This window comes from Pan paniscus, chromosome 22, assembly GCF_029289425.2.
Source record: "Pan paniscus chromosome 22, NHGRI_mPanPan1-v2.0_pri, whole genome shotgun sequence".
NCBI lineage: Eukaryota > Metazoa > Chordata > Mammalia > Primates > Hominidae > Pan > Pan paniscus.
In genome coordinates this window covers 39,966,129-39,993,223 of record NC_073271.2, presented here as the reverse complement: position 1 = coordinate 39,993,223, position 27,095 = coordinate 39,966,129, and the positions used below count along the sequence as shown (strand labels likewise).

General features: G+C 52.3%; 1 protein-coding gene across 5 annotated transcripts in view; it reads right to left on the bottom strand.

Annotated features, from left to right (window-relative positions):
- Positions 1-403: 403 nt before the first annotated feature.
- AGPAT3 (1-acylglycerol-3-phosphate O-acyltransferase 3) overlaps positions 404-27,095 on the bottom strand; it is a 121,955-nt gene continuing 95,263 nt past the window's right edge. For 4 of the 5 annotated variants that reach the window (XM_034947979.3, XM_003823849.6, XM_034947980.3 and 1 more), the window contains 8 exons: positions 26,759-26,984; positions 18,678-18,847; positions 17,513-17,674; positions 15,958-16,111; positions 15,285-15,387; positions 8,849-8,924; positions 5,783-5,981; positions 404-4,678 (listed from right to left, as the gene is read on the bottom strand). In XM_034947979.3, the coding sequence (XP_034803870.1) occupies positions 4,590-4,678; positions 5,783-5,981; positions 8,849-8,924; positions 15,285-15,387; positions 15,958-16,111; positions 17,513-17,674; positions 18,678-18,847; positions 26,759-26,936 (1,131 nt within the window). In that variant the 5' untranslated portion in view covers positions 26,937-26,984 and the 3' untranslated portion in view covers positions 404-4,589. Of the gene's footprint in view, positions 4,679-5,782; positions 5,982-8,848; positions 8,925-15,284; positions 15,388-15,957; positions 16,112-17,512; positions 17,675-18,677; positions 22,325-26,758; positions 26,985-27,095 lie in introns of those variants that run through there. The other variant, XM_008977561.5, reaches the window with a different exon arrangement.

The window sequence follows — 27,095 nt, the reverse complement described above, 5'->3', positions numbered from 1 at the left end:
GAAGTGTAAGTTAGCAGCCCTCACCCCGACAAGCTTCTAAAGACCAAAAATACCTCTATCCTCCACTACATAAAGCTTGTGAGTAGCAAAACTTGTAAAAATGAAGTGTACAAAAGGAAACATCCGTATAATACATTTGCACCCTGTATACAATGGGTCCCTTTGAAACTGGCCAACAGTCAGCGATGACAGATTTTCAATCATAGAAAAAGAAGCCAGTGGCTGTCATGCGCACTCAGGTCAATGGTTTGTGTGGGTTCTCCAGAGAGAGAGATTTTCCTTTACAGTTACAGTACTTGCTGGCGATCTTGCTGATTAAAAGGCCAGTTGAATTTCCTGGCATTTAGGCAAGTAACATTTGATTGTCACAACGTACAATTCTGAGACAATAAATACAAGTAGATCAGATGCATTTCTTCATTGTATCAAGTAACTCCAGTTTAATGTAATACAATTTAGTGCATTTCAGTATCTCATTCACAGTTCGACTTCTGTCCAAATACTTGTGCAACAAAAAGTTAAGAAATGGAGACAAACTCCAGGTGACATTGTCATTACACAGCTTCAAATTCTAAGACAACCCAATGATCTTTGAAAAGCGTACGCTGCTGTTGCCTGGGCCGGCGACACCAATGTCCCTGGTAACTTCCTGGGCTCCCTAAAAGTGTTCCCGTCATTCTATTTCCCGAGCAGTTTGTAAGAATGCCACCATTATCCCTGAATCAACAAGCAGCCAGTGGCGAGTGTTCACGATAAAACTGAATTCATGTGTGCACCCCACTCCAGCAGATCAGTGTGACATCTTTTACGCAAAAATTGTTTTTGCATCCTGGCCCCGATAGGCAGGAATACGGAGCCGGATGTCTGCATCCCCCAGGTCGGCCCCACGGCAGGGGTATGGGGCAGAGCCAGGGCGGAGTCAGGGGTGTGGCCGGCCCCATCCCCTGAGGCCCGAGGGGGCTTGCCTTTGGTTTGGGGACTAGCTCAGTAGAGAAAGGGGCAGGCACACGGCCGGGGACGTGCTGTTTCCAGAAAGAAGGCAGGCAGGCGTTTCGGGCTGGCCGTTTGAACCCTGAGCCTAGGTGCAGTGCAAGGGCTAGAAGCACATCGCGCCGTGGAGCACTAGTATTGCACGCCAGGGGCTGCATGCAGTGAGCCACAGGCCAGAGGCCTGCAGCGGGAGTCTACGCATGGGGTTGAACAAGTCAGGTGAAAATCTGCAGGGCTGGAGAGATTATACTTGGCTTGTTGTATAAGTGTCTCAGGTAGAGACAAAGCATGCAGAAAGTTACTTATTCTTCACCCCAAATCTGACCCCAACCGGTGGTCACAACAGGCACGGACAGCCTGGCAACAGCTACTCAATTGCACGTGAGTGAAACACACAGCTGGGTCCAACCACGGCTTTTCCTTCAGATCAACGTCAATGCTCAGCAATACCGCAACGAACAGCGTGAGGAAAGATTCTCATGCCACGGTGCGCGAAAGGGAGTCGGGACAGGCAAGGCAGAGAGACTCAAAATTCATTGACAGGACGTGCTTTTTTTTTTTTTTTTTTTTTTTACACAAGAAAGTGCTGCTTACATTGTTGTTTTGTGTTATTTAGTGATTTGTTCAGCACTCATCTCTTCCACCAGACTGCGCTTCCTGAGGACAGGGACCTTAAAGCACCTCACATAGGGTGCGCGTCTGGTACACTGTCGCCGAGTACCAGACAACCAGTGTCTCACACGGGGGAAGACGATGAAGACAGCAATGGCATCCTTGGGAAGATGGGCAGGAGACCCCATGACACCTGGCACCTGGGCCTAAGCTGGGAGGCCAGCGGCGTCCCCAGGAGACCACGGCCCAGGCTGGGAGCTTGGCCTGCCAGACGCCCGTGGGTGGGCCTGGGCCCTCTCGCCTGGGAGCCTCCAGTGTGGCACCTGGCTCTGGGTGGGTAACAGGAGCTACAGGCCAGCAATGCCCTTCCTGTCCTCGGCCTGGCTCAAGGACCGGGTGCAGAGGGCCTGGCTCAAGGACCGGGTGCAGGCCTAGAATGTGCCTCACCCCGACAGTGGCCAGCACGGACTGTGGGCTACAGAGTTGCTTCAGCCTGAGCACTCAGCCTGAATTTGGACATAACATCAACTGAATAAGCTCAGAAGTAGGGTGTAAAGGAAAAAGAAAAAAAAAAAGACTGTTCTGGGATTTATGAATTTAATTTAAAAAATGTAAAGGAGCTCTCCTCCCCTTTTCCTTCTGGATGAAAAGCAAAATCCACCCTCCTCCAAAAAAAAAAAAAAAAAAAAAAAAAATCCAAACATTCATGGTGTAGTTTTTATTGCTCTTAAAGACTTGGTGTTGAGAAGCACAAGCTAAGCTGTGAGATGGGAAGGAAACCAGATGAGGTGTGACCCCTGCGCCTGGGCCTCCGTCTCCACTCTAACCTAGGGGCTGCCCAGCTCCGCCATGGCTCAGTGCAGAATTTATACATTATATATTAATTTCAAAGGGAGGGAACTTCTATGGGAAACAATAACAATTAAATCATAAAAGATCTAAATTTGCATTTTCCAGGTCACATATGTGCATGGTCGTACCCTTCAGCTTTTTTCCTTAAAGATTTTGCAGGTGTTAGTGAGTCAGTGAATGGCATGGATCTAAACACACACGGAGACGGATGAGCAGCGTGCGGCATGAGGAAGGTGCAGGAGAATCTCTGGGGTGCTCAGCCAGGGGAGTGCATGCCCTGCCCACAGCACAGCTGCCCGAGTGGGCGGGTGGAGGGATGAGATTTCAGATGGAGGGAAGCACATTTCCAAAACAACAGTGTCTGCAAGCGTGTCTCGCATGGTTTCGTTGGTCTCATCTGGTTTCGTTGGTCTGCCCCTTCACCCCTGTGAGGAGCCGTGCTCTGAGCAGGTGTGCACAGGTGGCGTCCCGCACACGCCCTGAGAGCACGGCCCCCACAGACCCGGGGCCCAGCAGTGCCTCCATCATGCAGAACGCTGCCGTCCCCTCCAATCTCCCCAGGACACTTAGGCCCGATGCCTAATTATGTTCTCGGTTTACTTTTCTGCATGCCTCTTTTCTCCATTTGTTTTCCCCTAGAAAACTCAACCTACCTCTATTCAGAACGCTGGTTTCAATATATCAGAGATAACACCCATTTTGGTTTTTTTCCCTTGCTAAAAAGATGAGGGGGGTGTGACTTAGAACAAGCAAGTCGAAAGCCAAATGCAGGTGGGCTGATGGTACCGCAACCAAGTTGAGCGTTCTACCACTGCCATTGCCCCAGGGGCCCCACCTGGCCATGCCGGGGGAGTGGACATGCTGTAGGGAGAAGCATCCCTCGCTTGGCGTGGGCCAGGGGCTCGCTGCAAGGCCAAGGGAGCCAGCATGACCGGCCGAGCGCTGCCCTCTGCTCTGCCTGGACTCTCAGAGACGTCCAGGAGGCAGGGAGCTGGGCGCTCAGGGGTGGCCGGGCCACAGTGACACCGGCCAGGATGGGGGCGGGCCCTCCCCAAAGACACAGTGCAAGGCTGGGGGGTGGGGGGTGCCCCACCTCTAGTTTCCAGCAGGAAGTTGAAAACCACCAAGAGATCAACCAGTAAAAATAAAATCTCTAGAAGCCAATGAGCTCAGTGTTAACAGTCTCCAACCACCTTTAAAAAACAGAGGGTTGACGGTGCCCTCGCTTCTTCTGAAGCATCCTAGAGTCCCACAGGCTGCCCTGTTCTCCCTCCTTGGCTCCTGATCTGTGGGATGGGGGGGCGCGCGGTAGCCCCGAGGGTCCTCCCTCCCCAGCACCCAGTGTGGAGGGACCAGGATCTGACAGCCATGAGAGCGACAAAGGAGCTTTAGGTGCATGGAGAACTCTGCATTTCACTGAGTTCTCAGGGGCCCATCCGCTTTAAAAACAGATGTACGTATTTATACACAAGGTCAAATAGGAGCTAGGGCAGACAGGGCTCTAGAAAGTGAGGTGGGGCGTTCGCCCTCAGCCAGCCCCAGGACAGGGCAGAGTGAGGGCTCCGACTTCGAGGAATGGACCTGATGTTCGTGCCGGTGTGCTTATCACTACGGGCGCCCTCCACGGGGCCCCCACTCGGAGCCAAGGTGCTGAGCCGAGCGATGCTCCCGGGGGACGGGACCCGGCCGTCCACTCCCAGGAGGACAGCAGAAATTCATTACGAGACAGTTTCGGGGGCGGGGGGTGCAGAAGAGGTGAGGGGCCAGGTTAAGTTCCCAAGATAACTGATTAAAAACCAAAAAATTTGATCTAAGTTTAAGGAGAGAAAGCAGCCAAAGGCTCCCTCTTGGAAGCGGAGTTCTGGAGAGACGGCGTCCGCGGGAGGCCTCTCCGGCCGGACCCACCTCCCACGGGCGCGCGTGGAGATGCTGGGACCCTGCGCTGTGGGAGGCTGAAGACTTCACCTGACAGGCCTTCTGAATTCTTTACTCTTGGCTCAAGTTTTGTTAATATTAGTCACCAGTTAATAAGAAAAATAGTTTCTAATTGTCTTTTCCTCCACTCTGTGTGTTGGTCTGGTTTTGAGTTAACTGGATACACCGTCAGGCCGCGTGTGTTCAGTCACAGCCATTAATTATTCCTTTTTCTTAAACTCTTGGTTTCCGTAGCTGGAGCCTTTTTCTATCTCAGTTACTCCTATCAGTCTGCGAACTCCAAAGGAAGCTTTCAAGACAGGAGAGAGAGAGAAGAGGTGAGACGGATGACTTTGCCTTTTTGCTGTAAAACGTGTTACTGGGGCTTCCTTCCTCTGCCCCAGACCCTCTCCCTCTGCCCCGCACCCAGTGGCCTCTGCTGTCAGTGAGTAGGTGTGGCCCGCGGGGAGACAGCCCTCTCAGGCCATGGCCTGCTCAGGCAGGGGTGAGGAGCACGTCTTCTGACCGGCTGGGTCCGAGGCAGGTGGACACGTGGACCTTGCCCTGCCTGCCCCTCTGGGTCTTTGGCTGGTGGGAGCAGAAGGGCTTCGGGGCATTCTAACAGCTCGGCCTTGCAAACCCAACAGGTGACAGAGGTGGACAAGCAGGACCCTCGGATGTAAGCAGGTCACATCCTGTCCTCTGTGGGTGGCCTCAAGTCATCTCGTAGTCCAATGGGAGAGGCTGGTGGCAGTCACTGCCTCTCGGGACCCCTCCCACCAAGGCCCCTGGCAGTGGCGGCAGGAGCAGGGGAGGAGCTGACCCAGCTGCTGGGCCTGGGGAGTCGGCTCACGGGGCGACGCACACGGACTGTGTCTCCACGGACAGAGACCCCTCAATTACGGGGTGTGGGTGGGCGCCGGAGCTCACCACAGGGACAGGCTGGGTGTCTGTTCGGCCCCAGGCTAGCTGATGAGTCGTGGTGAGCCTGGCATTGTGCCTGGGGTGGGCACACAGTGGGGAAGTCGCTGGGGGTCAATGGGGAGGAGCTGAACGATGATGTCCTGCTTAAACCTCCCGAATGGCCAGCCCAGCCTGACCCCTAAGAGCCCAAAAGCAGACAGGGGGGCTGGGGACCCTCTCGTCGGCATCCTCAAGGGCGCCAGCCAGTGGGGCTGCAGTGGGGATGGCGCCAGGTGGCGGCCATTCGGCTCTCTGGGGAGGCGACCCTCAGCTCAGTGCAAGAATCCAGGCTCTGAGGCCCGCAGGCCGTGGGGGGATCCTGGCTCCAGGGTCCATAACAGCCAGGCCCCTGCCTCCCACAGCCACTGTGATGAGTCACCAGGTCCCGGACCCTGTGGCTGATACTGTGAGGCCCGTCAGAGTGTGAGCTGTTAGCGACAGTGTCCATTACCTGCTCCCACAAACCCCAAGAAAGTCAGGATCAGGAGAGGTGATCCGCTGGCAAAGACGCCCAAGACAAAACTGAAGAGGGGAGACAGGAGAATGGTGGCCCAGGACAGGAAGTTCAGGAGGGTCCATGGCCTCCGGGCAGGCTTAAACTGCTCCCCTGGAAACACGCCCTTCTGATTATATATCTCCTGGAGCGCATCCTAGAAGAGTCAACAGAGAAAAAGGAAGCGTGAGGCTTCTTTACAAGCTATTATTTCAATGCAGGAGAAGATTGTTGGCAATGAAAAACGACTCAACCTAAAAAAAGCGCCACGTCAATTAAGAGCACAAATCACAGAAGCTGCAGGTGCAGGCGAAGCTGGCTGTACGTTTTTGGAGAATGTGATAGCGTGCATCAAGAGCTCGCAAGCATATCAACCCTTTGACTGAGGAAGTCTCCCAGGAAAATAATCGGTCAAGAAAGCAACGTTGTGAATACCAACACCTGCCTGCCCAGCACTGCCCCGGCCACCCGCCACATCCCACACCTCCCACGAGCCAGAGGCAGTGGGGGTGGCAGGTGTGGCCTGTGTGAGTCCCGCGGCCTGGATGCAAATCCCTGCAAAGCGCACTCTCAGCTGCACGGCCCAAGGAAAGTTCCTTAACCTCGCATACCTCGGTTTCCTAGCCTGGCAAAGGAGGCTAATGAGGAGCTGGGAGGAGAGAGGAGCCTGGCCAGGGCCACCTGCAGAAGGTTCTGTCTCTGGTGGGAATGTCAAGGGCACAGGCTGGCAGGAAATCACCATGCCTGATAGAGCAGACACTCCGCAGCCACTGCCCCTGGGCGGGGCAGCCCGTGGGACTCTAGGATGCTTGGGAAGTAGTGAAGGGCACCATCAACTCTCTCGTTTTTTTGTTGTTTTGTTTTTTTTTTTGGAGATGGAGTCTCACTCTGTCGCCCAGGCTGAGTGCAGTGGTACGATCTCGGCTCACTGCAACCTCTGTCTCCCGGGTTCAAGCGATTCTCCTGCCTCAGCCTCCTGAGTAGCTGGGATTACAGGTGCCCACTACTGCGCTAATTTTTGTATTTTTAGTGGAGACAGGGTTTCATCATGTTGGCCAGGCTTGTCTCGAACTCCCGATCTCGTGATCCACCCACTTCGGCCTCCCAAAGTGCTGGGATTACAGATGTGAGCCACCACACCTGGCCGACCCGCTCTCTTTTAAAGATGGTTGGAGACTTAGCACTGAGCTCACTGGCTTCAAGATATTTTTTCTAGTTGATCTCTTTGATCTCTCCATGGTTCTCAGCTTCCTGCTGGAAACTGGGGTTGGGGTGCCCCCTGCCAGCCACACACTGTGTCCGTGCAAAGGCAGGTGTCATCGTGTCCTGGCCACCCCTGAGCACCCAGCTCCCTGCCTCCGGAATGTCCCCGAGTGTCCTGGCACACACATTTTGGCTGTGTGCTTCTTGAACTATGTTGTTTGTATAAATTCAAACTTCAAGCCTGTTGGAGGACAGGCCTGTAATTATGAATTCCCAGGCAGACTTTCTTGAGCCCGAGAGGAGAAAGGCAAGTTTCAAGGCCATTTCTCTGTGCTGGGAGGTAATTTTCTTTTCCAGTTTAACCTTCCTGAGGGTCCAATTCTTAGAGGGTCCCAGCATCATGTGGGGTTTTTGGTTCTAACGTCCCACCTTGAATGAGGGGAAATCTTTATCTTCTGTTTCCATGTAGGCATCACAGCACGAGACTTCAGGGGATGGGGCAGGCAGAAAGCACCAGGTGGGCATGGTGCTGCTGGCTCCCAGGCCCAGGACCGAGTTTCAGCCCCACCTCCCTTTTCAGTCCTGGAGATTTCCCGTTTTTTTTTTCTTTCTTTCTTTCTTTCTTTTTCTTTCTTTCTTTTTTTTTTTTGAGTTGGAGTCTCGCTCTGTTGCCCAGGCTGCAGTGCAATGGGGCGATCCTGGCTCCTGCAACCCTCACCTCCTGGGTTCAAGCGATTCTCCTGCCTCAGCCTCCCGAGTAACTGGGATTACAGGCATGTGCCACCAGGCCCAGCTAATTTTTTGTATTTTTAGTAGAGACGGGGTTTCACCCATGTTGGTCAGGCTGGTCTTGAACTCCTGACCTCAGGTGATCTGCCCACCTCGGCCTCCCAAAGTGCTGGGATTACAGGCATGAGCCACAGCACCCAACCGATTTCCCTTATTTTCTTGAGAGCCCATCAATGCATTTACGATGATATTTTTTACATCCTGGGAGGATTTCCTGGTTATCTCCTCTCCCACAAGGCCGACAGTGGAAATCGAATGCCCCATGCATTTGTGTGTATAAAACAAAGAGAAAGTAGTTGTTGGGCTGAGTAAGCCATGGGGGAAAGAAATAAGAACTGAGTGTGGTTTTCAAAGCAATGCTCTAACATCCCTAATTTGTTTCTATTATACAAGGAGTCTAGTGACCATCTATGTCTGTTACATACCTGTAATGTCTTTTAAGAAAATGAAACAAATGTGACCAAATGTTACCAGCCATAATTATACAGGCATCATGTTACCCTTCATACTTGTCTGTAGTTTGTTAATTTCTCAAACATTAAGAAGAAGGGCCCAGGTGTGGTGGCTCATGCCTGTAATCCCAGCACTTTGGGAGGCCGAGGCCAGAAGATTGCTTGAGCCCAGGAGTTGAATACCAGCCTGGAAACATAGTGGGACCTCATTTCTACAAAGATACATTTTTTGAATCATTAGCTGAATATGGTGGCTCGCGCCTGTAGCTCCAGCCACCCGGGAGGCTGAGGCAGGAGGATCGCTTGAGCCCAGGAGGTCAAGGCAGCAGTGAGCCAGGATCGCACCACTGCACTCCAGCCTGGGTGACAAAGTGAGACCCTGTCTCAGAAAACAAAACAAAACAAAAACAAAAACAAAACAACAGAAAGAAGAAATGAAAGAAGGATCAGGAGTATTTAGGACCTGGGTGGCACTCCTGTCTCCCACGGAGTTCCCACGTGTCACCTGCCTGCTCGCCAGCACCCCTTCCACAGCCTCTTCAGGAGACCGGGACCCTGAGCGGGAGCAGAGCCTGCTTACCTTCTCCTGGTAGAGTTTATGAAGCCACTGAGCTGCTCCCTTTTCATCCAGCGGAATGTCTTCCAGAGAAAATCTCCTGTTTTATGAAGAAGATTCAAGGTAGGGTGAATCACCACATGACCTCACACTAGAAAGAGGGCACAGGGGAACACGTCGTGTGCCAGGGTGGCCTATGGGCCCCACTCCTTCTATCACATCTCACTCTCAATTTCTTTTCTTTTCTTTTTTTTTTTTTTTGAGATGGAGTCTCGCTCTGTTGCCAGGCTGGAGAGCACTGGTGCGATCTCTGCTTACGGCAACCTCCGCCTCCCGGATTCAAGTGATTCTCCTGCCTCAGCCTCCCGAGCAGCTGGGACTACAGGCATGCGCCACCACACCCAGCTAATTTTTTTTCTTTGTATTTTTTTTTTAGTAGAGACGGGGTTTCACCATGTTGACCAGGATGGTCTCGATCTCTTGACCTCATGATCCACCCGCCTCAGCCTCCCAAAGTGCTGGGATTACAGGCGTGAGCCACTGCGCCCAGCCTCTCACTCTCAATTTCTAAAAACAAACATTAAATGAGCTTCTCCTCAGGCATCCAGCCTGAGTACACAGTCAGCGTGGCATGGCGGCGAGAGGCCAGGATGTGGCCTTCTGTGCAGGGTGGCGGCAGCATTAACCCCCAGGGTGCCCACGAGTGATTTAACCGGGCAGGCCACGCCCCTGGTCCCATGAGAAGGGTGGTCATGTGTGAGCTCCCGAGAGTTCTGGTCTTTCTTAATATGTTCATTCTTCAGAGACAGTCATGACTGAGAGTGTCTTTCATTAGGCAAAGATTATTTCACAAATGAAATCCACTTGCTTCAAATATGAAAAGTATTAAAAATGTAGGCATTTTCATCTCCATTATGAAATAGCTGATTTCTGTTTGGACACTCATTTATTTACATACTAAATCTACCAAGATTACGTGCTAATCTACCAAATGGATTAGCAGCCCACAAGTTGACACCTCTACTTGGTAAGATAAACAGGGTAATTACAAATTACCTAATTGGACAAATCTAATCAGAAAATTTTAAATAAGTAACATGTTACAGCTCTTATTTTAAAAGTCAGTTGGAATTTGAGTAAGTACACAGGGTAAGCCGCTCACATATGACATATTAAAATCTTTTAAATACTTTTACAACTTAATAAGAACACCAAGTTTGCCAGGTAGGATGACGGTGGTGACTAAGGCAGCAGTGATACTGTGTGTACAGGAGCTGGGATTCAGGGGCTGCCACGTCCACAGCGCCCGTCACTGAGCCACACGGCAAGACGTCAGGTAGGCGTGACCTGTTTTCACTGGTGCCCAGTTCTCCCTTCCCTCTGGGCAGTTAAGAAAAACACATATCTGAACAAGTTGGCTACTATTCAAAACAGGCTATTCAGGCTATTAGTTTATATAAACAGGCTGTTTATATAAATTAAGCAATAAAATTAAAAACACTGATATAAGAACAAAATTTGGCTCATGTGTCTGAAGAGTTTTCTTAGAACGTGAATGTACTCTTTCATTCAAAACAATTATGAAAGTTACACGAAATTCATAAAATCTTGCCTTACAGTCAAACTGATTAAAATTAAATTCATTTTCGGCCGGGCACAGTGGCTCATGCCTGTAATCCCAGCACTTCAGGAAGCCGAGGCAGGCAGACCACGAGGTCAGGAGTTCAAGACCAGCCTGACCAACATGGTGAAACCCCATCTCTACTAAGACTACAAAAATTAGCCAGACATGGTGGAATGCGCCTGTAATCCCAGCTACTCGAGAGGCTGAGGCAGGAGAATTGCTAGAACCAGAAGGCAGAGGTTGCAGTGAGACGAAATTGCACCACTGCACTCCAGCCTGGGTGACAGAGCGAGACTCCGTCTCAAAAAAAAAAAAAAAATCATTTTCTATAAAATTTTATTGAAAATTAACTTCAACATTAACAAAAATAAAATGTGGTTTTCTCTTAAAAAAAAAAAGGAAAAGAAAAACACATATCCCTGCCTCCTACAAGTCGCTTCCGTAAGGGAGCATCTTAACAGCGGGCGCTCAATGCTGCCTCTTCCCTGCGACGGCCGTCAGAGAATCACTTTGCTAAGGAAGGGCGGCCCCATGCCACCAGGTGGGGACAGCTGGGCTGCCCCGAGCACTGTCTGGGCTCATCGTGGACCTTTATGAGGGAGAAGCAAATCGCTGCGTTGTAAGCCAAAAACAAAAACAAAACAAACAAACAAACAAAAAACCCAAAATTAAGATACACAGGTAGGAACCTGCTGTCCACGGGCAACTGCAGTGCTCCCAGCGCCCAGGAGGGGGCGACGACGCACCTCAGAGCAGGAAAGACCAGGCTTGAGCTGCGGGGCCCACGGGTGAGGTTTCCACAGCCAGGCAGGTCTCCACGCTCTAGGGTCACGCGCCTCACACTTCTGTCTAGGAACTGAGGAACCCAAAGCTTTGGTGTATGAGGATTCCACCTATGGATGCTCACCCCATCAGAAGTGAAAGCTGAGTCTCATTGCAACACAAGCACATGCCAGCACACCAAAACATACCACACGCCAGCACACACCAGAACACACCACACGCCAGCACACACCAAAACATACCACACACCAGCACACACCAGAACACACCACACATCAGCACATGCCATACACCAGCACCCACCACACACCAGCACACCTCGACACATACCACATGCCAGCACACACTACACACCAGTGCACACACTGGCACATGCCAGCACATGCAACATGCCAGCACATACACATCACATGCGAGTGCACACCACACACATCAGCAAACGCCAGTACACAACAGCACACAGCACACACCAGCACACATGCAGTGTTCACAAGCTTCTGCCGCATGCCGGTGAGCAGATGGCTATGAAGACAACATCACGTCCCAGTAAATAAAAACAGCTTCACATTGGCCCCAGGTTCAACTGGCATGGGGAGGATTTGCCACAGATGCCATTTGAGGAACAACCGAGGCGCAGAGGCTTCTTTGTCTACAGTGAGGGGAGGGGCCTGCCCAGAGGCCCATGCTGGCTGACTGTGGTCCCTGACACACACAGCCCCACGTCATACACACCACACACATCAAACACATACAATTTATACACACCACACACACCAACCCTGATTCATATACACACACCACACACACCACACACACACATGCACATTTGTAATTTATACACACCCCCCCACATATGATTCATATACACACACCACACACACATTTATAATTTATACACACCACACCACACATATCAAACACATAATTTATACACACACCACACCACACACACACAACCCTCACGATTTATATACACACACTACACACACACCACACACATATAATTTACACACACACCACATGACACAGTATACCACACATACCCCACACACCAAACCCACCCATTTTGCACACACATGCACATTTAATTTATACACACATACCACACACAGTTCAACACACACCACAAATATAATTTACACACACCATACCTCACACACCACACACACATCACACACACCATACACATATGTAATTTATACACACGCCACACTATACACACACCACACACATCACCCCACACGAATATATAATTTATACAAATTTTTACACACATACCACACACATATAATTTATACACACATATAATTTATACACACATAGATAATTTATATGCACACTATACTGCAAATACCACACCCATATACAACACACACATAATTTACACACAGTGCACATACGTACACCACACATGCACACATCACATATACTACATACATAATACACACCACACATACACATCCCACATGAACACACACACACCCACACATGCCCCACATAGAGGTTTTATCGTATGTCTGTTACATACATTATGAAACATATAAACATAAGAATTAAAAATAAGATAAAAAGTAAATATAAATAAAAATTCTATTTTTTTCCTGCACCCCAGGGTGTCACCCTGAGCATCTGCCTCCTGGAGCTGACTCAAGCCACTTGAAGGCCCTCGGCCCAGGGGCCAGCCCTGGGGACAGAAGAGCCCTGCAGCCGTCCTGCACACATTGGCCCTGCTTCCCCATGGCCCTGGGCATCACCACCAAAGCAGGAGGAAGGAGGGCCAGCCCCATGCTGTGGGGAGCCTGGCGCTGTGATGGCACGGCTGCAGGGGCGCGCGGGGACACTGCTGCTCCTCAAACAGCGAAGCGGTGAGTGACCTGAACAGCTGAAGCCTTACAAGTTCAAAGCGAGTATTTATTAAAATATGATCGGGCAAAATAAAGGCAGCGGCAGGGAGGACGGCGGATGAGGAGTCTCTCCGTGAGGGGCTGCGTGGCACCCGAGGCGGAGGCGCCGTGCAGCTTGGCAGGTAGCCGGGCTCCTCCATGGCCAGTGCTGACCTTGGGCAGCTACTCTGACCACCCAGCCTCGAGCCACCACTAACCACCCAAGGATGAGAGCAAGACATGCCTCAAGGGCTCCTCTCGTGAAGACGACTGAGGCCAGCTGTGGCCAGGATCTGTCACAGGGCCACCCGCTGCTATCATCCCCTCTCATGTCCTATCCCAGCCTGCCATCTGGACCGTCCAGGGCCCCGGTCAGTCACCGCAGCCTCCATGGTCCACAGTGGCTCAGAGCTCCCTCCCAGGGGTTTTGGGTACATAAGGGAGAGAACTCTCGGCTCGTGGGCCACTGACCCCGGGTCGGGAGAAGAACGCCTCTGCCTCTAATCAGCCAGTCCTTGAACTTCAGAAAGGAGTGTTACCTAGCTTATGTTTATGTTCACAAACCCTTCCTGGAAACCTCCTATAGTAAGGCCAGAACTGGGTGGTGTCGTTTTGCTTCGTTTAATTTGTACATGCTCAGGCTCTCGAGATTAGAATGTAGAGGGCCTGTGGCCACCGTGGGCAGGCTAGGCTGACCAGGACGCACACTCAGTTGGTGGTGGTTGGATTGCAAATATGGAAACACATATAGTGACGGCTCTGTGCAGCTTTACACGTGGCAAGGAGGGCCCTGCCTTTCCGCACACACTTGAATGAAACCAGAGACTGACAAGCTCAACAAGGGCCATCCAGCGCACGGTTTCTTCGTGCCTCAAAGGCCTGCCTGAAATGATGATTTGTGCTGGAATCAAGGTCACAACCCCAGCCTGTGGTTTAAGTCAACAGGATTTCTGGGTGGATTTTCTCCTCTATGTGAGCCAGAGAAGCTTGGAGAGTCCAAGGGCAGCAACGGCTTGGTGGCGGCACCCACAGCCCTGACTGTGTGGGGAAAGAGACACACTGCCCCGAGGAAAGTCGCTGGTACCCTGCAGAGCAAGCCCCAGGCTCCTCCTGGGGTCTAGACACGCCACTCCCATTTTATTTCATTGGGACAGGACTGGGGCCCCATAGCAGTGAAGCCCCAACTCTCAAGACAGGGTTTGAAAAAGGCTCTTCGGCCCAACGTGGTGGCTCACACCTGTAATCCCAGCACTTTGGGAGGCCGAGGCAGGCAGATCACCTGAGGTCAGGAGTTCGAGTCCAGCCTGGACAATATGGTAAAACCCTGTCTCTACTAAAAAAATATGAAATTAGCCAGGCGAGGTAGTGGGCGCCTGTAATCCCAGCTACTCAGGAGGCTGAGACAGGAGAATTGCTTGAACCGGGGAGGCGGAGGTTGCAGTGAGCCAAGATTGAGCCACTGCACACCAGCCTGGGCGATGGGGTGAAACTCCGTCTCCAAGAAAAAAAAAAATCAAACAGGCTCTTCCTTTCCCTTCACCACTGTCTCCTTCAGACACCGCGGTCCCTCGCGTGCTGCGGCTGCCATCACCAGGGCCAGCAGAAAGCCACTCCCATCACCAGCGCTGCTTCAGGCCAGGGGCTCCGCAGGGGGTCCCGTCCTGCCCACCAAGAGACCTGCCTGGGTTTCACCCCTCGGTGAGAAGTCAGCACCGTATGCCCCCCAGGTCGTGTGACTGCGGGCCCCAGGAGACTTACAGAGCCCAGTGGGGTTTGAGACAAGGCCCGCGAAGGGACAGAGGCATCTTACAGAGGGAACTGCAGGGGCTTCCCAAGGAGGCAGAAGGAGAGGATGGAGGTGGCCTCGAAAGCCAGGTCAATGATTTCCCCAAAGGAATGAAACACACCGTGGGCAATGGTGAGTCTCCCCACACATCCCCCGTGTCTCCGTGTCCTCTCCGTGGCCTGCATCCCAAGCCCCGGACGAGTCCTGCAGGGCCTCTCCTGTGTCTGCTCAGCAGGGCAGGGCTGCAGACAGACCTTCCGTGTGAGTTCCACCCCGCGGGGCTGTGGGACGTGGGGCCTGGGCCCAGCCACCCTCCTGGCCGCTGCCCAGCGCAAGCTCATGAAGGTATGGGGGCGGCGCGAGAGCCACAGGGTCTGGCCTCACCTCACACACATGTCCGCCTCGTACTTCTTCCCGTAGAGGATCCCCAGCAGGGACGGGTTCTTGTTTCCTCTGAAGTTCAGGGTTACATCATAGACAGCTGCGACTGCAGGAGGAGACGGGAGGGTGGATGACCCAGCCCAGGCGGCTGCATGGTCACTGCCAGAGGGAAAAGCAAGTTCCACCTGGGACCCGGCCCCGTCCTGGGGAGAATGTGCGAGGGGCCCGGCCCCGTCCTGGGGAGAACACACCAGGACCTGTTCTCCAAGTTTTCTTTCCCCCTCTTTTTTCCCCATTCCCTGTTGGCGAGGGCATTTAGTGGCTGACGTTTCCCACGGGTACTGACCCTGCTGTCTGGCTGTTTTCTGTTCTTTGTCTCTTTCTTTTATTTTGACTCCTTTTGGATTAATAAGATATAATAATGATTATTTTCCCTTCATAAGGTTTTGCATTATGTATTTTTTATTATTTTAATTGTTTCTCATGAATTAGCATTTTATCACCTCAAAACCTGACGCGGGAACCTTGCGGCGCCGACCCCCTCACTTGATTCCTTTTGCACTTCTGTTCTTCTGTGTTTCACATGGAACGCACTCATTTTTTTTTTTTTTTTTTAAGAAATCACTATTTTCCGTGAGCACAGCGGTGGCCCCGGCTCGGGCAGTCTGGGGCCTACCTGTCCCCCGGAGGCACTTGACCGCGGTGGTGAAGCCCTTGGTCCGTGGCAGCAGGTGGTACTTGAGGACAGGAAGCCCCTTAGCAGCCGCCACCTCCATGCTGACGCGGTGCTTGGTCTCCGTGAAGCGTGTCCCCTCGCAGTACAGGAGAAACTAGGATCAACACGGAGACAGGGTCACTCCACAGAGCAGCTGGGGTGGGTGCACATCCAGGCCAGGCCTGCCTCTCTGACAGGCAGCAAAGGGTGTGGCTGAATTTGTGGAAATCTTGGAACCGCTTTAGCGAGCAGCATGGGTTATGACTGAAAGGTTCTTTTATTCTAGGGCCACAGTCTGCACTCCAGTCACACACGTTCATTCACACAGGAGAGCTCTCCAGAAAGAACTTTCCAGAAAGAAGGGAAACATGAAGGTGTGTTGGGGCAGCAGCCTCTGAGCAGTGTGAAAACAGAGAGGGTTTCATCGACTTGCCACAGCATGAGTTAGAAATGTTAACAGCAGGCCGGGCGCGGTGGCTCACCCCTGTAATCCCAGCACTTTAGGAGGCCGAGGCGGGTGGATCATGAGGTCAGGAGTTCAAGACCAGCCTGGCCAACATGGTGAAACCCCGTCTCTACTGAAAATACAAAAATTAGCCAGTCGTGGTGGTGAGTGCCTGTAATCCCAGCAACTCGGAGGCTGAGAGAGGAGAACTGCTGGAACCCGGGAGGCAGAGGTTGCAGTGAGCTGAGATCATGCCACTGCACTCTAGCCTGGGTGACAGACTAAGGCTCTGTCTCAAAACAAAAAAAAAGAAATGCTAACAGCAGGCTGGCAAGCTGGCTCATGCCTATAATCCCAGCACTTTGGGAGGTCAAGGTGGGTGGATCACCTGAGGTCAGGAGTTTGAGACCAGCCTGGCCAACATGGTGAAACCCCATCTCTACTAAAAATACAAAAAATTAGCCAGGTGTGGTGGCGCGCACCTGTAATGTCAGCTACTTGGGAGCCTGAAGCAGGAGAATCGCTTAAAGATGGGAGGCGGTGGTCGCAGTGACCCGAGATTGCACCACTGCACTCCAGCCTGGGCGACAGAGCGAGACTCCGTTTCAAACACACACACACACACACACACACACACACACACACACACACACAACAAAACGAACGAAAAAACAAAACAAAAACAAAAAAACAGAAATGCTAACAGCACAGGCAGCCCATTTTCCAAGACAGACCAGGAAGAAGGGACAGAAAAAGGAATGGGGATGCACACTGAGCAGGGCGGGCAGAGCCAGGGCTCACTGGGGGCACCCTGCTCTGCCCCCTCCCCCGGCCAGATCCCCTTAGGATGGCCTGGTCAGAGCTGGGATTGCGGTGAGTAGCAGGCAGGTGGCCCAAGAGAAGCCTCCACGCCTGCAGCTCAGATGGGGGAGTCATGGCCCCATGGAAACAGCACCCCATGTGCAGAGGCTCTCATGGGGTTTCCCAGCCTGGGATGTGGGCAGCGGTGCATCAGGAGTTGGCGTGGCCTCCTCCAGGCATGCAGGGTATCGGGCTGCTCCGCGCACTCACCCACATGTACTCGGGGTAGTCGGACAGGCGCCTCAGCCCTTCCACCACGGTGTCCCGGTCCTCCTCCCACTTCCGCTTGCAGAACACAATCTCCAGAAAGTACCACGTCCAGCCGATGAGGGGCACGTAGAGCAGCTCCTTCTTAGCGAGGACCTTGGAGCTCTGGAGGGAGGAGAAGGAGGGGCACCTGGCACTTCAGCGTCGGACAGAGGCCAGGGGCTTGGCCAGGCTCCCGCTGCACCCAGCTCCTGTGTGGTGTCGCTCTAGGAGTCACGGCTTTGTGGCTCAGGGGGCCTGCTGTGAAGCAGGACGCGGCTTCTGAGGGTGAGTGGGTCGCCCCAGAAATGAGGAAACTGAGGCTCAGGCTTGGCTGGGAGGGCCCTCAGGGAAGGTGGGTGAGCCGGAGGCAGAGGCTGCCAGGCTTCCTGGGGGTGGCCTGGGGGTGCTGCCTCACACAGGGGCTTTGACTGCAATGAAATTCTTCTGCCAGCATCGGGGAGTAGTTTAGGTTTCATCCGAGGCAGCTTAGCTAGCGGAAGTGGTTCTGCAAGGACGCAGGTGGGGTCACCTCAAAGGCAAAGGCCATGATGAGAAAGGAGGGCACAGCTCGGGGACAGCTGAGGCCCTGCGGGCCAGGGCCCCTCAACCAGCCAGGCACCACTGCCGAGCTCAAGGAGATGCCCCAGGAGGAACACCCAGGGACTCGGACCCCAGGGGCCTCCCCGGCACCTCCTCAGGGAGTCCCCTGCTCCCCTAGCCCTTTCCCTGGGAAACCCAAGGCTCTCCCAGCTCCTCTGCTGGGACCCCCACTGCTCCACCCAGTACCTCCCCCACCCAGGGCCCTCTTGCTCACCCCAGCACCCGCCTACTCCCCCAGATCCTCCCCGGGACCCTTGCCGCTCACTCCCAGCACCTCCCCTGGAAGGTGCTCACCCTAGCCTCTCCCTGGGACCCCCCACTCACCCCCAGCCCTCCCCAGGACCACCCCACCCTGCTCATCCCCAGCCCTCCTGGGACCCCGCCCAGCTCACTCCCAGTCACCACCCCACCCCCAGCCCTGCAGGGACCCCCTGCTCACCCCTGGCCCTCCCTGGGTCCCCGCTCACCCCCGGCCCTCCCCGGGACCCTCCTGCTCACCCGTGGCCCTCCCCAGGTCCCCGCTCACCCCCAGCACTCCGAAGCGCTCACACATGGTCCAGCCACAGAGGAAGTCGATCTCGAAGTTGTGGTTGAGGATGATGACTGCGTGCTCCTTCCCAAAGCGCTCTACCGTGGCCTGGTCCGTGAAGAGCGTACACTCCGTGCAGGACCACCACTCCAGCAGCATGACCAGTTCTGCGGACAGGGGGAGGGCGTTGGCACTGGTGGGACCCCTCCTCCTGGGATGGTCAGGGAGCGCCCACAGGAGACACCTACAGTATTTCTGTCCAGAGAGGAGGTCTCTGCTAAGCATGAGTTTTGATGACTTACATTGAGGACGTTTCATGAAATTACAATAACTTTCTCTAAGCAACAGTTGGGAGGAGACAGACGGAAGGTAGCAGCAGAAAGGGAGAGAACCGCCACTCTGCATGGAGACGCTGATCTTTACGCCCAATTACGCTTCTCACGTGCACCTTGGTGTGGCCGAGTACCGCACAGCCACGCCCCGTGAGAAGTGCAGAAGATGAAAAATGTCACTAGATGATTAGGAAGCAGAAAACAACCATCGTATGTCTGCAGAACAGACAGTGCGAAAAAATGAAGAGTTAAGAGCAGAATGGAATTATAGACGACAGAGTAATAGGAATTATATTTTCTCCTAAAACTTGCTTTAGGGTTACACTGGTTTTCCATATTTTAAAAAAAGCCATGTGAGGCCTAGCCCGCCCCCAGGAAGGCCGGCTGGGGGGTGCTCGACGGGGCTTGCTGCTGGGCAGGTGGCCAGAGGCCTGCGGGGCCCCCAGAGACAGCAGGGCGCACCTGACCCCATGGGTGCTGGCATGTGAGGGGTGCCGGTCCTGGCTTTGAGTGCTTGTCCCCCCCACCCAGGGGGTCTTGGAGCCTCCTCCCTCGGTCTCTTCCCCTGGCTCCGGCCTGGTGAGCTGAAGACACTCTCCCCAGAAGTGTGGAGGGGCTCGTGCCGGGAGATCTGTTTGCCGGCAGGAGACCTGCGTGCCTGGGAGGGCTCTGGGGATGCTGGGAACGCAGCATCATCTGTCTCCTGATGGGGACTCTGGGATGCCCTCATTCACCTTCGGGAGAACTGCAGGGCTGAAGAGTTCCGTGGTGAGAACGGTGCATCTTTGTCACACGCGGGCCTCAGAGGGAGTTAGTCCTGTTCAGAGGGCCGTGTGGGGAAGGACAAGAGGGAGGCCAAGCAGGTGGGCCTCTTGTCGGCCACCAGAGTCTCGTGCCCCCCAGCCAGTTGTCCGGGAAGGACGGCCCCACAGAACCAGGACGCGGCTTCCCGCACAGGACGGCCTCAGGCTTCTCGCGCTGGACACCAGCCCAGCTCTGAAGTGTGGGCTTTCTGCAAGGCCATTGCCCGGGGTTCTTTTATACCAGTTATTTATAAAGGACACTAGAGACCAATTCCAAAGACATCCTGTACGGGTGAACGAGGGGCCGCTACCCGAGATCACGCAGCTCAGCCCAGGATGGCCAGAGACGCCTGCAGACAGCGTGCAGGTGCAGGGAAGTGTCTTCCCAGCGGTCATGATGCTGCAGGCACATGCAGGCGAGCAGAAAGGACGCAGAAAGGAGAGAGGGAACTCAGGGTTTGTGGGGGTACCAAGGGACCCCAATTCCTTTAAAAGAGAAAGGTCACCTGTGGGCAGAGGCAGTGGACGGGAGGAAATCCTGCGTGTGGGGAGAAGACTCGCTGACCAAGCCCCACAGCAGGCCTGCCCTGGCACGGGCGCCCCCACCGCTGGCTCACCCCTGGCAAGTGCTTGAGACCTCTGCCTTTAGGGTCATGCCTAAAGGCTGGAGAAGGGGAATGAACTGAATGGGAGCCCACACAGCCAGCCAGACACAGGCACACTCCCCATGAGTGTTCTGGAAAGATGAGCTGCGCTGTCTGGAGAATGGTCCCAACCAAAGGTCACCTGTGGCAAGCCCAGGGACATATGGCACTTTTCCCTTGCCGTCGGCATGCAAAGGCGGCCTTCAGCGGATCTCAGGACCCCTCGGCTGACGCTGGCTAACTGCAGACAGCTGTCAGGGCAGGCATCTGTAAACTGTCTTGCAGGGTGGGCGGCGCCTGGGCCCGACATGAAATTCCTTTTATCATTTCCTTCACCCAAATACATGCTTCCCTAAAGCACAATGAGTAAGCCAGCCATAGCCTATTTTTCAACCACGGATTTAAAAAAATCTAAATTTCTGGATGGGTGTGGTGGCTCAAGCCTGTAATCCCAGCACTTTGGGAGGCCGAGACAGGAGGATCACTTGAGGCCAGGAGTTCAAGACCAGCTGGGGAAGCATGGCAAAAGCCCATCTCTACTTAAAAATAAAAAAATTAGCTGGATGTGGTGGCGGGCACCTGTAATCCCAGCTACTTGGGAAGCTGGGGCACGAGAATCACTTGAACCTCAGAAGATGGAGGTTGCAGTGAGCCAAGATCGCACCGCTGCGCTCCAGCCAGGACAACAGAGAGACTCTGTCTCAAAAAAACAAAAAACAAAAAAACAAAACCTAAAATTCACCCAATAATAGTAACAATTTATCAAGCATTGCTGTGTACCTGCTGTGCGCATTGATTTAGGCTTTATAAGACAGCTCAAAGGCAGGTGGTTTTGTCTGTGCTCTGCAGATGAGAAAGCTGAGGTTTAGAGACTGAAGCCTTGACCAAGGTAAGCAGGGAGTGAGGAGGCTGGGCCAGGCTGTTTAAACGGCTCCAAACCTGCACCCTTCGCCGCAGCACCTATAGCTCTGCATGTCAGATGACAGCAGAGACACACTGGCAGTGAGTTCAAAATGTGCAGCAAGAAGGCACCCGGCATTAAGGAATGAGAACAGGAATGAAGAATTGAAAATAAAACCGTGGTTCAGGGTCATTAGAAGACACTGTGGCTGGTGCGGTGGCTCAGCCTGTAATCCCAGCAGCCCAGCAGGCTGAGGCAGGAGGATCACATGAGCCTAGGAGTTGGAGACCAGTCTGGGCAACATGGCAAAACCCTGTCTCTACAAAAAATACAAAAATTAGCTGGGCATGATGGTGCACACCTGTGGTCTCAGCTACTCAAGGAGGCTGAGGTGGGAGGACTGCTTGAGCCCAGGAGGCAGAGGTTGCAGTGAGCCAAGATCACACCACTGCACTCCAGCCTGGGCGACAGAGCAAGACCCTGTCTCAAAAACAAACAAACATAAACAAATCCACCATGAGGTCTGCTCTCACCATGCGCCCCTGAACTGGCAAAGGCTTCCACATACCTCTGACTGCAGAAAGGCTCCCACAAACATATTCATGGAAATAAATCTAAGTGGAGAACATCCCAAATCCAACAAGTCACAGACGGAATTCACATACCCACGCAAGCCCAGCAGATGGAGAGGCCGATTATTTCTGTTCTTACTGAGGTGCTTTTCTTGTGTATTTGTGGTCATCCCAAGTATCTGGGAATTTTATATTGATCTTAATGTATACCTCAATATTTCTTATTTTAATGCTTTTCTTTCTACTTTCTTGCATTAAAAAAAGAGATTTACCTTTTTTTCTTTATCTTTTTCTAATACTTTGGAAGTTATGTTTGATCTCTCTTTTTTCCTACCCTATACTTAACAAAGTTACCATTAAAATCTGAACCTGGGCTGGGCGCTCACGCCTGTAATCCCAGCACTTTGGGAGGCCAAGGTGGGCGGATCACCTGAGGTCAGGAGTTTGAGACCAGTCTGGGCAACATGGTGAAACCCCATCTCTAATAAAAATACAAAACAAAAAATTAGCTGAGCGTGGTGCAGTCTCACCTCACTGCAACCTCCACCGCCCAGGGTCAAGCGATTCTCCTGCCTCTGCCTCCTGAGTAGCTGGGATCACAGGTGCCTACCACCATGCCAGGCTAATTTTTGTATTTTTAGTAGAGATGGGGTTTCACCATGTTGACCAGGCTGGTCTTGAACTCCTGACCTCAGGTGATCTGCCCACCTCGGCCTCCCAAAGTGCTGGGATTACAGGCGTGACCCACTGCGCCCGGCTGAGCACTGTTTTTATTTTACATACGGTTTAGATTCATCCATCTCCTAATTTCTTTGGCTACCATTCTTTCTTGAAAATTAGACCCTACTTTTATAATTTTTGTTCTTACTGAAACACATCCTTAAAAAATATTGAAGTGAAGATCTATGGGCAGTAAAAGCTCTCATTTTTTTGTTTACCAAAACCTTTTTATTTCATTTGTACTCTTGAACAACACAGGGTGCTAGGTTGGTGATTTTCCAGCACATTGAGGATCTTCCACCTTCTCCCGCCACTGCTGCCTGCCGTAAGAAATCTGCTGTCGGCCTCACTGCTGACCGTCCAGTGTGGTTCTCCAGCTTTCCTCTCCGGGGATTCGAAGACTTCCTTATCTTTTTTTTTTTTTTTTTTGAGACAGAGTCTCACTCTGTCACCCAGGCTGGAGTGCAGCGATGCAGTCTCGGCTCACTGCAACCTCCACCGACCAGGTTCAAGCGATTCCCCTGCCTCAGCCACCCCATTAGCTGGGATTAGACATGTGCCACCATGCCCAGCTAATTTTTGTATTTTTAGTAGAGATGGGGTTTCACCATGTTGGCCAGGCTGGTCTCAAACTCCTGACCTCAGGGGATCCTCCCGCCTCAGCTTCCTGGAATGCTGGGATTAGAGGCGTGAGCCACCGCGCCCGGCTCCTCCTTGTCTCTGATGGTCTGTGATGCCCCAGGGCCTGCCTAGGTGTGGATTTCTGTGCATTCGCTCTGCTTGGTGTACATGTGCTTCCTGTATCTGAAAAATCGTGCCTTCGTCAGTTCAGGAGGTCCTCAGGCATCCTCTCTTCCCAGGAGGCTTCTCCTGTTCTCTCCTTTGGGGATGGGGGCCAAAGCCCTATTTTATGAAGGTTCTCATTCTGTCCTTACATCTTTTCACGCCTATTTCACATTTTTCACCTCCTTTGCTGTCACTGGATGATTTCTTCACATTGATGTCCGGTGTACCCATTCTCTCATTAACTGTGTCTAATCTGATCCAAAATCCATCCATACGGTTTTGCTTTAAAATATCTACAGTTTTCACTGAGAGCAGTTCTACTTGGTTCTGTACCCATTCTCATTAACTGTGTCTAATCTGATACAAAACCCGTCTGTAAGTTTTTGCTTTAAAATATCTACAGTTCTCACTGAGAGCAGTTCTACTTGGTTCTCTTTCAAGTCGGGGCACAGTGGGTCATCTTCAGTCCACATCTGCTGTTTACATTGTCATTCTTGATTATGAATTAATATTTAATTTTCCTTAATCTGTGGGATTCTTCAGGCCTGAATGAGACTTTCTCCAGAGTGTACTTTCGTTTGCCTCTGCTGAAACCCAAGGGTCACTGTTAACCCTAGCTTGTCTCGCGCCCTCGCTCAAGAGTCCTGGTTTAGCTTCAGCGCCCTCTGCTACAGCTGCCCAAGGGTTAGGCTCCTGAAAGGCAGTGCTGACATTCCATTTCTGCACACCCTGGTTTTTGCTAAAGGGATGTGGTGGAAGGGTGGAGCTGAGAGGTTTTTGTTTCCTTACTGTGAGCCCAGAAATGCATTAAAAAGCCAGTTTCAGGCAGGATTTAGCTGTTTTGTAGTATTTTAGCTTCAGAATACTGCTAGAAAGTAGGAGTCTGTAATTTAGTTTTCATCAGTTAATATTTGCCCTTTTTGTATGTATTCATCTTATCCAGTTATACTCATGAATAACTCATTTGTATATTTTATATTATAGGATTTCCAATTCTCCCTTCCAACAAAAAAAAGCAGCAGCCTTTCATTTAAAAAAGGAAACAAACTGGCCGGGTGCGGTGGCTCACGCCTGTAATCCCAGCACTTTCGGAGGCCGAGGTGGGCAGATCACGAGGTCAGGAGATCAAGACCATCCTGGCTAACACGGTGAAACCCCGTCTCTACTAAAAATACAAAAAAAATTAGCCAGGTGTGGTGGCGGGTGCCTGTAGTCCCAGCTACTCGGGAGGCTGAGGCAGGAGAATGGCGTGAACCCAGGAGGCGGAGCTTGCAGTGAGCCGAGATCACACCACTGCACTCCAGCCTGGGCAACAGAGCGAGACTCAGTCTCAAAAAAAAAAAAAAAAAGAGAAAAAACAAACCAGGAACTGAAGCTATAACACATTTAAGACAAGCTAGTCTAAGGGCTGGGTTACTAGTCTCTCTGCAGACAGTGGGGTGTCACAGGCATGGAAAGTTAGCTGACATAAACAGCCTTTTCAGCAGTGCTACCTGCTCCTGAACTGGAAGGAGATCGTGGAGACAAGGTTACAGTCCGGCCATTTCCCATTTGAGACAAAGTGTCTATGCGCTCACCATTTCCTACATGAGACAAAGTGTATACGCGCTCACCGTTTCCCATATGAGACAAAGTGTATGTGGGTTCACCATTTCCCACATGAGACAAAGTGTCTACGCGCTCACTGTTTTCCATATGAGACAAAGTGTCTACGTGCTCACCCTTTCCCACATGAGACAAAGTGTCTATGCGCTCACCCTTTCCCATATGAGACAAAGTGTATGTGGGTTCACCATTTCTCACGTGAGACAAAGTGTCTACGCGCTCACCGTTTCCCACGAGACAAAGTGTCTATGCGCTCACCATTTCCCATATGAGACGAAGTGTCTATGCGCTCATGCAAAAACATGGAAACAGCATGAGAGTGTGAAATAAAACATAAGAATCCCCTCCTTTCCCCACTCCCTGGATATCAGCATCGCGCAGTTTTCTCGGGCATCCTTCTGAGATTTTTGTTTTCTTTTTTTTTTTTTTTAAGACAGAGTCTTGCTCTGTTGCCCAGGCTGGAATGGTGCAGTGGTGTGATCTCAGCTCACTGCAGCCTCTACCTCCCAGGTTCAAGCAGTTCTCCTGCCTCAGCCTCCTGAGTAGCTGGGATTACAGGTGTGTACCACCATGCTCAGCTAATTTTTTGTATTTTTAGTAGAGACAGGGTTTCACCATGTTGCTCAGGCTGGCCTTGAACTCCTGACCTCAGGTGATCCACCTGCCTTGGCCTCTCAAAGTGCTGGGATTACAGGCATGAGCCACCATGCCCAGCCCCTTCTGGGATTTTTCCACACATGTACACACCACACACACAGCATCCTTTCTTAAGACACAAAATGAATCATAGCATACTATGGACTTTGTTGTATACTTCCTTTTTCGCTTAAAACTGTACGGGCAAGTTGAAGGCTCTCCATGATGGCCGCAGAGGGTCCCTGTATGGGCGCCGCATAATTAGTCTCCAGTGACAGGTGCTTGGGTTGCTTCTAGTTTTGTGCTACTATAAAAATAATACAATAATGAGAATACCTGTGATAAAATGAGAACACCTGTCCAGTTGCATACTTTTGCACGTCTCTGTAGGTTGCATGTTATTCTGTGGAATTGCTGAGTTGAAAATTGCAACCACTTAAACTGTTGATGGCCACTGCCAAACCACCCTCCAGAGATGTGCCTGTTCATGTCCCCACGACGCCCGGTGTGAGCGGTTACCTGTCCACAGTGGGTGTTGTTACCAAGCCTCTGAGTCTCTGTCCACATGACAGGTACAGATCGGTTTCTCTATGTATAATACACATACGCACAGAGGCACATACGGACAGACACACAGCTACACATGTGTTTGATACGCAGGGAGGCAGGACACCTTTTCTTTCAGGGATGCATGCTGAAATACGCGTCAGCATGCTCTGGTGTTGGCGCAGTGTGGGCAGGACACACGAGGGGCCACGTAGGGAGCTGTTGGAGCTTGGTAACGGGTAAACAGAACTCAACATTCTCTTTACTTTTGTTTAAACATTCCCATATGCTCTGGTAAACCGTGGGAAGTTGCCATTGCTGTGGGTCAGAATGGTGAGACTGGCACGTCACACAGCTCAAGCTAAGAAAAAGAGGTAGCCAGGTGCCTTCCGACAGCCTGCCAGCCAGATGGCCTCGGCACCTCCTGCACAGCCCTCACTTCCTGCCTGAGAGCCCACGGCTGCCCCGTCCATGGTCGCGCGCCACCCCCACGGGAGCCCCAGGCGGCAGGGACTGGCCCAGCAGACACTCACGGCTCCAGAGTGAGTAGGCGAGGCGGCAGTTGAGGCGGCGGTAGAGCTGCTTGCTGACCGGCCAGAGCGCCAGCGTGCACAGCTGGACGAAGTTGATGACCAGACCACTCACCACGAAGACAAAGCCGACCAGCAGGTGCAGCACGAACTGGGTCTTCAGGAAGGCCAGCAGGCCCATGGCGCTGCTCAGGAGCGGGTGCACGGCCCCTCGCTGAGGACAGCCGTCCTGCAAAGACAGGGACAGGGACAGCGTCAGGGTGGCCACGCCCACACCCTCACAGGAACACCGGGGCACTGCTTACTGCACACCCCGCACACGCCTCACGCTTATACACCC